Raw genomic sequence first — 15622 nt, forward strand, 5'->3', positions numbered from 1 at the left:
GGGCCAAGGAACTGAACAGACACTTCTCAGAAGGTGATATACAATCAATCAACAAATATATGAAAAAAATGTTATTGCAGCACAATTTACAATATCTCAACTGTGGAACCAACCTAGATGACCTTCAGTAGATGACTGGATAAAGAAAATGTGATATATATACCAAATGGAATATTACTCAGCAATAAAAGTGAATAAAATCATGGCATTTAAAGATAAATAGATGGAATTGGAGAATATAATGCTAAGTGAAGTTAGTCAATCCCAAAAAACCAAATGTCAAATGTTTTCTCTGATATAAGGAGGCTGATTCATAGTAGGGTTGGGAGGGGGAGCATGGGAAAGTTAGACAAACTCTAGATAGGGCAAAAGGGAGAGAGGGAGAGGGAGGGAGTAAGGGGGTTAAAAATGAAGGTGGAAGGAGATGGACATCACTACCCTAAGTATATGTATGAAGAAGACAGGAATGGTGTGAATATACTTTGTATACAAGCAGAGATATGAAAAATTGTGCTTTATATATGTAATATGAACTTTAATGCATTCAGCTGTCATATATAACAATTTAGGAGAAAAAAATAAAGAAACATGTTGGCCATGGCTTTGGGTAAAATAACATCGGAGTAGGAGAGATCAATGACTTTCCTAGATGATTTCTATCTTGCTTATTATACCATAAATATATTACAGACCATGTTACAGACTATGTTATATCATAAACTATATAGCAACCCTATTTAAGACTAATGAGCAAAATCAATGACTAAGCAAATCTATTTGGATGTAAATAATAATTATCATTTTATGGCCTTGTCATCAGTGGCCATCATTATGGCCCTAACTAGACCACAAGTTGGAGATCCAGATATCAGAAAGTGCTTAACTCATTGAAATACAAGAAATAATAAAACAATTAATGCCCTTAAAGGAAATGAACATGTAAAACTGTAGTTATTTTTAGTATATTTCAGTTATCAAAAATTTGGAAATGGTAGGAGACCCTCAATGTTACACAAAATTACATATAAGAGGTTGTTAGGGGAAAGGGGGGCGGACAAGGGAGAGAATTGAACAACAGCAGATGAGATAGAGAGGGAAGATGGGAGGGGAGGGGAGGGGGGATAGTAGGGGATAGGAAAGGTAGCAGAATACAACAGTCACTAATATGCCATTATGAAAAATGTGAATGTGTAACCGATGTGATTCTGCAATTTGTATTTGGGGTAAAAATGGGAGTTCATAACCCACTTGAGTCAAATGTATGAAAGATGATATGTCATGAGCTTTGTAATGTTTTGAACAACCAATAAAAAAAAATGTACGTGCACAAAGGAGCCAAGATGTCTGCAAGAATATGTCAAAATGTTAGCAGAATAGAAACCTCTTCAGGGTTTGAGATATGATAGGCTTTATTTTGTCCTTCCTGTATTCTATGCCTTTTTAAAATTGTATAAATAGTGAAAAGTATAATCTAATAATTACTGAAATATATGATCTTACGACCAGAAAAAAAAAAAAAAAGGCAGGGGATGTGGCATGTGGGTCAAAGGTTGAGCACCTCTGGGTTCAACCCCTGTGAGATTTGCTGTCCCATCCACAAACTATTTGCTACAACATGAGGAATCAGTTGCACAATCTGTATCTTGCTTCATCAGGGGAAGAGTTGGTATTTCATTGGCAAAACTTCATATGAAGTAATTGGTTTACATTTGGGTTATCCTATATGAAATAATTTCTATCTCTAAAAGCTAGAGTCCCTCACTGTGCAAGATTTTTACAAGTGTGTGCAGCCCAGGACAACTGAAACCCATAGAGAAACAGCAAGTTGACATCACAGTTTGGGATGTGTGTTTCTTAAAAGATATCAGGGTTAATCAGCCACGTTTTGAAATTATTATTTCTCTCACTGAGCAGCTATAGCTCAATTCATAGAAGTTAAATAGATGTGTAGCCAGTTAAAAATTTACAATCATAAAATTATTTGTTCAAGATTGTAACTCTATGTATCTGTAACTGAACACCTTTATCAACCAGGGTATGCTATCAACCTAAAGAATCCCCAAATCTCAATGGGTCAAAATAATAAAGGTTTATGTTCCACTCAAAAAAAATTTGGAATAAAATACATAAGACATAGTGCTCAAACAAATTTTTATTTACTATTACGTATTGGCTGGCTGTTATGAAAATAGGTGTAGAAGGCTGGGGATGTAGCTCAGTGGTAGAGTGCTTGCCTAGCAATCTCAAGGCCTTGGGTTTGATCCCTAGCACCATAAAAAATAATAATAAAGCAACAAACAGAGAAAAGTCAGAAAACCTCAGCATCGTATATCCTCATGTAACTGGAGTCATCAATGAGGCAACTCTGCTGAGGTGGGACATGCAGTCTTAATTGTTACCTGGTTAAGGATGAATGGCCTTAGCTGGGAGGACTGAGGCAAATTGTCTCTTCTGCTGCTTCTCCTCTTCCATCAGGCAGTACTGTGCATCATCTCCATCTCCATAGCAGTGGTTGAAAGGAACTAATGAAAAGAGGAATGAGCAAGTACTTTTCACATTAACATCTCATTAGCCAAAACGACTGATATGAATAAATTTAGACATGGGGCAGGGCATACTTCCCTGAACTGGAAAACACTATAAAATTTCACTTCAGTGAGAGGAAAAATTGGAAGATAAATAATTGAGAAAGTTTCTTTAAAACATAGGGCTAAATTCAGAAACTGTTTTAGTGAGCTTTTTGCTGCTGTGACTAAAAGATCTGACCCGAACAATTTTAGTGGAGGAAAAGTTTCTTTGGGGGCTTATGGTTTCAGAGGTCTCAGTCCATAGAGAGCAGGCTCATTCCTCAGGGCTCCAGGTAAGTCAGGACATCATTGTGGAAGAGTGTGGCAGCGAGAAGTGGCTCACATGATGATCAGGAAGCAAGAAGAGAGAGACTCCACTTGCCAAAAACAAATATATATCCCCAAACTACACCCTATATGCCCCAAATCCTCCAGCTCCACCCCACCAGCTTATCCCATCAGGTTATTAGGTGACTAATTCACTGATTGGGTTAAGGCTATTAATATCCCAATCATTTCTTCTCTGAACCTTCTTTCATTGTCTCACAAGTGAGCTTTTGAGGGGTACCTCACATCCAAACCCTAACATTGAGCACTTGTTTAGTATTCTTGATGCCCTGAGCTCAATTCTCAGTAAGATAAAGAACTATTTTGATTGTTGCTAAGTGACAAAGTATTCTAAGTTTAGTAATATAATCTTTTTATCCATTCAAAGGAATGACTGTTCTTGGCTGTTGTGTATATCTGTACTTAACACCACATAAAAAATGTAGACTTGTTGAAATGTTTGTATTAATGATTATTCCTTTATATAGTTAATCTTGATAAGTTGAAAATCTTTTTGATTTGCTACTTCTTTTCATTGGTGGGCTTGATAAATGGAGAAAGCTTTCTCCATGGTGTTCAGTTAATGGTAAATATTGAGAATGTCTTGGTTTCTTCTGTTCTAATGTTAAGGTGAGGAGAGAGAAGATGGTGGATTAGAGGAAGGATTCACTTCTCAGCAGGTCCTTAGCAACAAATTTATAAAGCAGGAAGACTGCTCCTCAGCAAGGTGGGTAACTAAGAGAACTCAGTGAAATTTACTTGACTATAAAATACTTGACTATAAAAGGAACTAAAGGTAGAGGAAGTCAGAAAATCGGAATATGATATGAGGAATTATGTGTTACAGATGCACTAGCTTCTTGGTAGCTGAGGCCACTGAGGGGAGGAGGGAGTGCAGGCAGACAGAGAATATTGCACTGTGAGCAGATCAAGATAAATAAAGAAATAAAATTGACTGGAGAGACCTGTGAATTAGAGAGATCAGGAACTTATGTAGGATGTTTCCACCAGTCACCTATTAGAATTCCCAGCGTGAACCTGAATCCCAATGACTTAAATAGGCACAAAGAAAATTGTTCCTGGACCACACAGGCTCCAGATATCCAAGGAGAAAGGTACATTTGCTGCTGGTGCCCCTTAAGAGCTATTGGAAGACACTGATAGCAGCCACACAGGAGCATCTGCACCTTCAGGGAGGATAACTGGTATTCATAGTGGTGAAGGTGAAACCTGTGGAGGGTTATCCCCTACTCCCTAAAAGTGGATTTTTTTGGAGGCCCTCGAGATCCAGACTTCCGGCAGAGACTGGCATCTCCCCAGCAATAGAGGGTGTGAATCAAATCTCAAATACCCACTGACAGAGTTCCAAAGTTCAGCCAAGATTAAACTCTATCTACTGGAACTTCCAATTTAAAACTTGTTGCAGAAATACACAATTTGTGAGCTTTTTCCTCTATATCCCCCTTCTACTGGGAGAATAGAGGCTGAGATGAATTACTGCAATCAGCTTTACCTCGTAGCCACAATGGCTCACAGCTAAGTGAGAAACACAAAGACACTGGATTTAACAACACCCAACCCTTGACCCAAGGATTACAAAGCAAAAAATAATGAAATTTGATTGGGACAGTTCAAGTTCATAGGGTAGAGGTCCTGCTGAAGAGAAATGCCTGCATCTCAGCCAAGTAATAGTGATTCTCATCCCACACAAGATAGAGCCCCACCTGAACCTCATTATTTTATCACATAGGATAGGAGATATAAATACCCAAACCAACAACCAACTGCTAAGGATGAACAACCAGAAGGGGTCCTCAGTTCACACCCATGGGCATCTACTTATAGATCAAAAACAGAGAAAAGTTCCCAAACAACGGATAACTACAAGCAAAAGTATACAATATAAAAGAGGAAGGGGAGTCCATTTCATTTGATTATAAAAATGTTCAGTGAACTAAAGGAAATTATAAGGAATGAATTAAGAGAGCACATACAGGAAATGAAACACCATTTAAATAAAGAAACAGATATATTGAGAAGAAATCAACCAGAACTTCTGGAATGAAACACACAATGAATCCAATAAAAATTTACTTGAATGCATAACCAACAGATTAGATTGCATAGAAAACAGAAATTCAGGCTTTGAAGACAGGATATATGAACTTGAATACTAAGTATGAAATAAAGAAAAAAATAAAAACATCATCAGAATATACAAGAACTCTGGGTCAGCATCAAGAGAACAAACCCAAGGGTCACTGGGATAGAAGAGAACATGCAAGTATAGATAAAGGCATCCAGCATCTTTTCAATGATATAGTAACAAAGTTTCTCCATAACAGAAATGAGATAGACATCAATATACAGGATGCATACAGGACCCCAAACTGACAAGATCAGAACAGAAATTCTTCAAGACACATCATAATCAAAATGACAACCACAGAAAATAAGGAGAGAATATTAAAGGCTGTGAGAGACAAACGTCAGGCTATATTTAGAGGTAAACTAATAAGGTTCACTTATGACTTTACAACCCTAAAATCAAGAAGAGCCTGGAGTTGAGATATCACATGTTCTAAAAGAAAATAAATGCCAGCCAAGATTGCTATTTTAGCAAAACTCTCATTAAAAATTGATAAAAATATAAACTTTTCTTGAAAAAGTTGAACTAAATCATCAAGCCAGTATTACAAAGAATACTCAAAGATATACTGTAAACAGAGGAACTCAAAAACAAATTCAAACCCCCAAATAGATGAAGATCATTAGAAGAGTAACCAACTAAATGAAAATCAGGACAATTAAATATAGCAAACAAATCAAAATGGCAGGAAAACACAAAAACATATCCATACTATGAATGAGTGCAAAGTTTCAACTACCCCAATTAAATGATGAGCAAAATGGATCAAAAACCAAGACCCAACTATATACTGTTTGCAAGAGACTCATCTCATAGTCACCTAGAGGTGGAAAGTTAAAGGATGGAAAAATATTCTAAACAAACAAAGCCTAAAAACAAGCAGAAGTAGCTATTCTCATGTCTGAAAAAGCAGATTTAAATAAAAATTACCAGAAGAGAAAAAGGGGGCTACTACTTACTGGTAAAGAGAACAATCCAAGAAGATGATATTATGATAGTAAATATATACACCCTAAATGTCAGCATACGTAATTATAGAAAAAAGTACTTCTTGATAAGAGATCCCAGATATATCTCAATATAATAATATGGAGTGATTATAACATACCTAATCACCAATAGATAGGTCTTCTAAACATAAAATCCATGAAGATTTTGCTGACTTAAATAATATTATAAATCAAATGGAAATGGACCTAATAAACACCAACAGATCATTTCACTCCACTACAGCTGAATTTACCTTTTTTTTTTTTTAACAGCCCATGGAACCTTTTCCAAAATAGACCATATTCTAAGTCACAGTGTATGTCTTAGCAAATACAAAAGTGTCAATATAATTCTGTGCGCCCTATCAGATAAAAATGGAATAACATTAGAAATCAACACCAAGAAAAATAATTGAAACCACATAAACACATAGAGATTGAACTGTACTATTTTAAATGAAAAATGAATTAGAGAAGAAACCAAGAAATTCTGGGAAACAAATGAGGACAGACAAAAACATATCAAAATCTTTGGAACAGTATGAAAGCATTACTAGAGGAAAATTTATAGCATCGAGTACCCATATAAAAGAATAGAGGAATTCCAAATAAATAAGCTTGTGCTCCTTCTCCATGTCTTACAGAAAAAAAGAACAAAATAATTTCAAAATCAGCAGAATTTTGGATATAATTAAGACCAGAGCCCAAATCCATGAAATTGAGAATAAAGAAAACAGCACAGGACCAATGCAACAAAGGATTGGTTCTTTGAAAGACAAATAAGATTGATCAACCCTTAGACAAACTCACCAAAGTAAGAGAAAGAAGGCTCAAATAGACAAAATTAGAGATGCAAAAGAAGATGTCGCCATAGACACTTCTGAAATCCAGAGGGTCATTAGAAACTATTTGAAAATTTATCCTCAAACTATGAAATCTAGAAGATACTGAAAAAGTTCTAGATTTTTATGACCTGCCCAAGTTTAACCAGGAAATACAGAAAACCTAAATAGACCAGTATTCTCTCTCATGTCCTGAGTGGGTGAGGGAAAGTATTTCCCTCCAGAGGGATGGGCTGGCTGAGAAATAAAAGTTAAGAAAATCGTACTATGAAGTAATCACAGGACACAGAAAAATATGTTTCAGAGTGGGGGCAGCAACAGGTCAAGCTGCCCAGACAGGTGCAGCTTCTAAAGAAAGGAGCCCACACTGGTTTATTTATATTAACACATCACAGGAAATTGATAGAAAGTTTTTTGCCAAAAACAGGATAGACGTGGGGGCAGGTAGGCTGCCCGGTTCCTAATAGGTCACTCCCATCTCTGATGCTGCTTTGGATCTCTTTTGGACAGAACTGGGAGGCAGTTCATGTGCATAGGGCCATCTTGACAGTGGGATTGCTGCTCTAAGTTCCCAAATACCAGACCTTCCCACTCACTGTCTTCAAAGATGAAAAGGTCCATGCACATTTCATGGGTGGCTTCCTGTACAATATCAAGTATTAAAATTGAAATAGCAATTAAAAACCTTCTAACAAAGAAAATCCAAGGATGAGATGGATTCTCAGGTTAATTCTACCAGACCTTCAAAAAAGAACTAACACCAGTCTTTCTGAAGTTATTCCATGAAATTGAAATGGAGGAAACACTTCCAAATACATTCTATGAAACCAGTATAATCCTGATATCTAAACCAGGCAAAGATGCATCAAGAAAATATACAGGCAAACATCCCTGATGAACATAGATGCAAAACATCCTTAATAAAATATTAGCAAACTGCATTAAAACACATCAAGATGTATTATACCATTATTAGAGGGGTTTTATACCAGAGTTGCATGTAAGTCAATAAATGTAATTGACCATTTAAATAGAATTAAGAATGAGAATCATATGGTTATCTCAATAAATGCAGAAAATGAAATACAACCACCATTCATTTAAAAAATGCTAAGGACACCAGGGATAGAAGGACATTTCTCAACATTATAAAGGCTATATATGACCAACTCAAAGCCAACATCATACTGAAAAGAGAAAAACTGAAAGCATTTCCTTTAAAATCAGGAACAAGAAAAAGATGTCTGCTTTCACCACTTCTATTCAATACAGTTCTCAAAATTCTAACCAGAGCAATTAGGTAAGAGAAGGAAATTAAAGAGATACAAATAGGAAAAGAAGAAATCAAATTATCTTTGTTTACTGATTATATGATCCTAAATCTTGAAGACCTCAAAACTCCAGGAGGAGACATATAAAGCTGATAAATGAATTCAGCAAAGTAGCAGGATACACAATCAACACTCATAAATCAATAGCTATTCTGTACCCCAACAGTGAATCTGCTGAGAAAGAACTCAGGAAAACCATTCCTTTCACTATAACCTCAAACAAAAAACTCCCAAACTTGAAAACCAATCTAACCATGGAGGAGAAAGATCTCTACACTGAAAATTGTAGCACACTGAAGAGAGAAATTGAAGATCTTATAAGACGGAAAGACCTTCCATATGCTTGGATGGGCAGAATTAATATTGCAAAAATATCCACGACCTAAAGCAGTATACTGATTCAATGCAATTCCCATCAAAATAAAATTCAGTTCTTCACAAAACTAGATACTATACTTGATCTAAGCCAGAATGCCAAACAAGGATCTTCATAGAACTAGAAAAAATAGTCCTAAAAGTCATTTGGAAGAATAAGAGACCAGAATAACCAACACAACCCTGAACAAGAAAAGCAATGCATGAGGCACCATGACACCTGATCTCATTTATCCTCAGAGCTATAGTAATTAAACAGCATGGTACTGGAATCTAAATAGACGTGAAGACCAATGGAATAGAAGATACAGAATGTAATCCCCGTACCTACAGACATTGGATACTTGTCAAAAATATGGTGAAGAAAATATAGCCTTTTTAACACATGGTACCTGGATAGCTACATATTCATATGTAAAATAATATGAAAAATTTCTCTCTCTTCTTATACAAACATCAAGTCAAAATGGATCAAATACTTAGCAATTAGATCAGAAACTTTGCAACTGATAAAAGAAAACATAAAGTCTACGCTCGATCATATAGGTGTTAGCACTGACTTCCTTAAAAAGACCCTTAAAACTAAAACAAAACAAAACAAAACCAAAAACCAAAAACCAAAAAACCAAAACAAAACCAAGAATCAACAAGTGGGATGGTATTAAATTTAAATGCTTCTGCACAGAAAAGTGAACAATTAAGAACACAGGAGAGGGTCTAAAGAACAGAAAAAAAATCTTTGCCAGCTACTCCTTCAACAGGGGATTAATATCTAGGATATATAAAGAACTCATAAAACTTAACACGAATAAGTAAGTAACCCAATCAATAAATGGGCAAAAGAACCAAACAAACATTTTCAAAAGAAGAAACATGAATGGCCGACAAATACATGAAAAATATTCCAGCATCTCTAGCAATGAGGGAAGTGCAAATTAAAACAACACTAAGATTTTTTTCTTATTCCAGTCAGAATGGCAATTATCAAGAACACAAATAATAGTAATGCTGACAGGATGTAGGGAGAAAGGTATATACTTACATTATTGATATAAAATTAGTACAACCACTTTACAAAGCAGTATGGACATTCCTCAAAATACTAGGAATGGAGGAGGGGGTGGGCAGCATGTGCATGGGGTGCCACCATGGCAAAAACTTGTACCTCTTGTTTCTCGATCCCAGTACCTTGCCCATTATTTCTCCCCCTTACTATTCTGTGTGGTGTTTGCCTCTCCCTAACCCCAATTACACCACCCCAGGGAGGTGGGCAGAAGGCCTGCACCTCTCTCAGAAAGTTTATTAGATAAATCTTGGGAGAGTTTGGAAGAAGTGGCCAAGAGGTAAGATAGAGGGCTGGTCCTTGGTTTGCCTTCCCCCACAAGAAAGCTCTTGTACTCTTCATTTTGTGCCACTTGGCTACTGTTATGTAGTTTTCAATAGCTTAGTTTTAAAAGACTCATTTAAAAAAAAAATTAAAAAAAACAATTTTGAAGCGACTCTCCAAATAGAGTTGGTTCTGTATTATTTGTATTAAATATGAGCTTGAGAATGAATCTTCTTACATTTGTTTTTTTTTTTTTTTAAACCAAAGGGTCACAATGAATGCAGCGCCATTGTGTGTTTGCGTTTGTCTTTTCCTGTGTGAAACAACTTTTATGGTGGTGTTACTTTTTATTGTTTAAATGAATATACATTGTTCAATGGTGTTGTTCTTTAGTGTTGTGGTATGTGTGTTTCCTTTTTAAATGTATTCCCTTTTTTTGAAACTGTATAAAGTTTTCCCCCCCTCAGCATCAGCATCTTATATATAACAACTCATTTATACAAGGTTTTTAAATTTATATGTAAAAATGTATAAATTTTTTTGTTTCTCTTTTTGATTTATTTTGTCTGTATGAAACCCGGATGTCATCAAATGAACATTCATAGTTGCAAGGATCGGTAACATTAACAAAAGTAGCTTTAAAAGCCTTTATGTAAAACAAGAGTTGAACATTACTGAGGAAATCTTAGCAAAGCTGTCTGAATAGTGGGAACTGCCTGTTTCCCTTTTGAATTCCTACTCAAAAGACCAGACCCCTAGGGGCATGGACTGACTGTGTGCAAAACTTGATGTGTCAAAATTCTCAGTGACTTTAGCGTTTTTTCTGTTTTTGATGCTGTACTTTTTGTTCATCATGTTTTGCTGTGATGTTATGTAGGTAGGTTTTTATGTAACTTTACTGTCACCTATAAAAAATGTGTTTCGTAGCAGATTTTCCAAAGCATTTTAAAGGAAGAAGCAAAAAGACTTAAGGCCCCAAATTCTGCATATTGGATTATTCTTAAATGAAAAACCAGTTGCTACTTTTATGTATGTACACAACATACAAGTAGGTAGTGAACTTAAAAACAAACAAACAAAAAAACCCCAAACACTAGTTGTGATGAAGTTGCAAAATACCAGATAAAGCTGAAAACTATTTAATCAGTGCCATTGTAGATGATATGATGAATTATAAAACATTTCAATTTTTCCTGGTTTATTAAAATTCTAACTATAGCATTTTTTTTTGTGTGTGTGTGTGAATCCTTTCAATGTTTCCTAACAGTTGTGATATTACGTTCCATTTTATACTCTAATTACAAGTTCATTTTTAAAGGCTTGGAAGCCATTTTTGTATTGAATAAATGTTCATGCTGAACAGTATCTGTAGCATGCCATTCTGGATTAATAAAAGAAACAGTATGTACAGATTAAAAAAAAACATAAAACAAACAAAAAATTAGGAATGCAAACACCATATGACCTAGCTATTCTACCACTTGGAATTTATCCAAAAGGTATATTTATAGCAGCAGGATTCACAATAGCCAAATTATGGAATCACCCCAGATGCTTGCCAATAGATGAATGGACCAATAAAATGTGGTATATATGCACAGTGGAGTTTTATTCAGCCATAAAGAAGAATGAAATTTTGGCATTTGCTAGTAAGCCAGACTCAGAGAATCAAGGGTCAAATGTTTTCTCTCATATGTGGAAGGTAGAGCAAAATAAAGGAAAGAAGGTGGGTGGAATATGTGGAGGGATTAGATATTACAATGATATAGAGAACATCAGTGGAATAGAAGAAGGAGATCAAAAGAGAGGGATGAGGAATGGGAAAGGGGAGGAAATATGGGATGAATTTAACAAAATCACATTATGGGAATGTATGTATATGCCTCATGGAATTTTACCTTTATGTATATGTAGAAGGTACCAGTAAAAATGAATAAATAAACGAATGAAGGAAGATCAGTAGAGAAAGGAGAATGCAGCAGGCAAATGGGGTGGGAATGTGGGGAGAGGGGATTGAAATCAGATTTGACAAATGTATGATTTTGTCAAAATAAACTCAACTACTATGTATAATTGTAAAAAGCTCAAATAAAAAAATTAAAGTTAAGGCAAAATCTTTGTAAATACTACCTGAAAAAATCTTAGTGGGTGCTACTTGGGGAAGACACCTAAAGAGTTTTATTATTCTGAACTTTTGACTTGGATTTGGGAAAAGAGTTGATGGAATGGGCACAATATGAGCACAAGCCATTACAAATAATAACAACCTAAGTACAGAGTGAAAATAAACATGGACATAAATAACAATATTTGGGAATTTCAGCTTATTCAGAAGTGGACATAATTAAAAACTTGCTTAAAAAGCTAAAGCAATTCTAAGTGACAAGAGCAATGCTGGAGGTAACAGAAGACCCAACTTCAAATTATACTAAAGAACTACAGTTGAAATGTTAAGGCAAGATGGCAATAAATCACCCTGTCCATCTTAAAGCAGGATACAGAACCTTTATTCACAGGTTGGTGATCTGGATTCACCAGCTGGCAGGCCAAGGGTAGTTTGCAAGTCTATACCCTACAACCCCCTCCCAGGGTTGAGTACACATTTTATAATCCCTAATGATATTAAAGCATAAATGGCTGTTGCTGTGATTCAAAACCATAAAGAAACCTCAGGAGATCTAATATCATAAGCAGAAAAGGGAGTGAGCCAAAATGTCCCTAGTTGAGTACAAGTTAAAGAATGATTACTAACTTCCAGACAATCAATCTCTGAAAGGGTACATTGTTAAAAAAAATGGGAACCAAAGATAGGACATTTTTCCATTGCATAAGAGTTGCAATTTTTTGTTGCCAAACATGCTATGCTAAGCAACTGTTGATGGGTACAGAGGTGGGTGTTCCCATGTGAGAAGCATTTCTTACATGATGTGGAGTCTCAGGGCAAAATGGAGTCTATTTGGTCATTGCCCATGTAGCCTGGCTCATAAGAGACAAACCTGCCCAAAACACTGAAGAAAATGTAGACCTTTAAACAAATGGTGGGGGGAAAATTGTATCCATAGGTAGAAGAATGAAACTAGATCTTTACCTCTGACTCTGCATAAAAGTCAACTCAATTCCCTTTCAAAGGATTTGTCACTGATATACAGAAATGCCTTTGATTTGTGGGTGTTTGATTTTATATCCTGCTATGTTGCTGAATTCATTTACTAGTTTTAGAAGTTTTCTGGTGGAACTTTTTGGGTCTTCTAGGTGTAGAATCATATCATCACCAAATAGTGCCAATTTAACTTTTTCTTTTCCTATATGTATTCCTTTGATTTCTTTTTTTTTAATTTTAATTTTATTTTTTTATTGGTTATTCAAAACATTACAAGAGGATAGGAAAGGTAGCAGAATACAACAGTTACTATTATGGTATTATGTAAAAATGTGGATGTGTAACCGATGTGATCCTTTGATTTCTTTTGTCTAATTTCTCTGACTTGTTCATCCTTATCTTGTTCCAATTTTTAGAGAGAATGCCTTCAATTTTTCTCCATTTAGAATGCTGTTAACCTGAGGCTTAGAGTAGATAGCCTTTAAAATGTTGAGATATGTTCTTGTTTTTCCTAGTTCTTCTAGGGTTTTGAACATGAAGGGGTGCTGTATTTTGTAAACTGCTTTTTCTGCATCTGTTGAGGTGATCACATGATTCTTATCTTTGAGTCTACTGATGTGATGAATTACATTTATTGATTTTCATATGTTGAACCAACCTTGCATCCCTGGGATGAACCCCACTTGATTGTGGTGAACTATCTTTTTGAGATATATATATATATTTGATTTGCCAGAATTTTATTGAGAATTTTTGAATCTATGTTCATTAGAGATATTGTTCTGAAGTTTTTTTTCTTTGATATGTTTTTGCCTGGTTTTGGAATCATGGTGATATTGGCCTCATAGAATGAGTTTGGAAGTGCTGCATCTTTTCCTATTTCCTGAAATAAATTGAAGAGTATTGGTATTAGTTCTTCTTTAAAGGTCTCGTAAAACTTGGCTGTGTATCCATCTGGTCCTAAAGGCTGTTCTTGGTTGGTAGCCTTCTGATGGCATCTTTGATTTCGTCACGTGATACTGGTCTGTTTAAATTGTGTATATCATCCTGATGAGGAAAACGTCCCCCTTTACAATAGCCTCAAAAAAAAAAAAATACTTGGGAATCAACTTAATGAAAGAGGTGAAAGATCCATACAATGAAAACTACAGAACCCTAAAGAAGGAAATCAAAGTACAGGTATGAAGACACAAATTAGTTTTAATATACCGTGTGTTCAACCAGAGATATGAAAAATTGTACTCTACATGTGTGATAAGAATTGTAATGGATTCTGCTGTCATGCATAAATTAAAAAAATTAAATTAAAAAATAGAAACTATAAGACTAAATACAAAAGGAAGGTACACAAACATAACACACTCTTTGGCATTTTTTTTTCCTGAAGGTTGTAAATTTACAATCTCAAAACTCTGTGTGTGCATCTGGAATTGAAAAAATGAGTAAAAGTGTGGTAGATGTTGGAGGTCACCAGGTTTCTTACTGTTGGAATGAGGAATTACAGATTAGTAAAGGAAAAGTCTAGAGTGAATCATGATATGGAATAGGAGCTGGAGACATCAGTGTGAATTTGTCGTAAGGTCAATATAGATAAAGATGGATGAATGGTGAAATAATATTAGACACATACGTATGCATGGCTTAGCATGTATATTTTCTAGTTGTTTGTTGAGATATCCTAAAAACAATGCCACCCAGTAGCAATAAGCACATCTAGCATTCCAACAGTGGTTTCTAATAATATTCCTAATCAAAGAGAAATAAAGAAAACAAACAAACAAACAAACAAATATAAACAGGAAAAACTGAAAAACTGGCAGATTTTTATGACCAGGCAGGGAGCATCCAAGAAAAGTCTTAAGGATCTTGCATGTTAAAGCATAATGGAACTTTTAGCAAACACAACAGATGAGACATTTTAAAGGGATACAGGAATTAATTTGATAGAGCTTCCAATGGTCAAAGCTGCAAAACATAAAGCAATAACTTAAAGAATACAATTTGGGATTATATTTCAAGTCAAAAAATAAGTATGTACAAGTCTATAATAAATAATGGTTGACTAAATAAATAAATGGGCAAGAAGAGACACATTTTATCATGCTCTCCAAATCTAGGAAAAGTCCTTCCAGTCTCAAAGAGGTAGAACATCTGCCTACTTGAGTATAGGATCCCACAGTGAATTGCTTATAATATAGCATTGCCTATACTATTGCTTATAATATAATATTCTAGTATGGAAGGTGTAAGGAACAACTTGATAATGGAAAAACCTTAAAAAACACTCTTTCAGCCAGGTGATCAAGCTAATATCATCATTGATTGGCCTTGTTGGTAATATATACTTACTGTTATAGTATGATGAGAGAGTCAGTTCATCTTGCTGGCTTTCAAAATCCATACCTACACTTTATCTATGGTAAAAACATCATACAAAAACAAATGGAAGTTGGGCATGTTGGTATGCACAGGTATTCCCAGTATCTTGGGAGGCTGAGGCAGGATGACCGACAGTTCAAAGCCAGTCTCAGCAATTTACTGAGGCCCTAAGCAACTCAGGGAGACCCCATCTCTAAATAAAATATATATTTTAGAAAAAGGGCTGAGGATGTTGC

General features: G+C 35.3%; 1 protein-coding gene across 1 annotated transcript in view; it reads right to left on the bottom strand.

Annotated features, from left to right (window-relative positions):
* The window catches only part of LOC143398462 (olfactory receptor 9K2-like), a 32263-nt gene extending 16855 nt beyond the window's left edge, over positions 1 to 15408 (bottom strand). The window contains exon 1 of the mRNA XM_076855380.1: positions 15357 to 15408. Within this exon, the coding sequence (XP_076711495.1) occupies positions 15357 to 15408 (52 nt within the window). The remainder of the gene's footprint in view (positions 1 to 15356) is intronic.
* Between the last annotated feature and the right edge of the window lie 214 nt (positions 15409 to 15622).

This window comes from Callospermophilus lateralis, chromosome 4 (genome assembly GCF_048772815.1).
Source record: "Callospermophilus lateralis isolate mCalLat2 chromosome 4, mCalLat2.hap1, whole genome shotgun sequence".
Taxonomy (NCBI): domain Eukaryota; kingdom Metazoa; phylum Chordata; class Mammalia; order Rodentia; family Sciuridae; genus Callospermophilus; species Callospermophilus lateralis.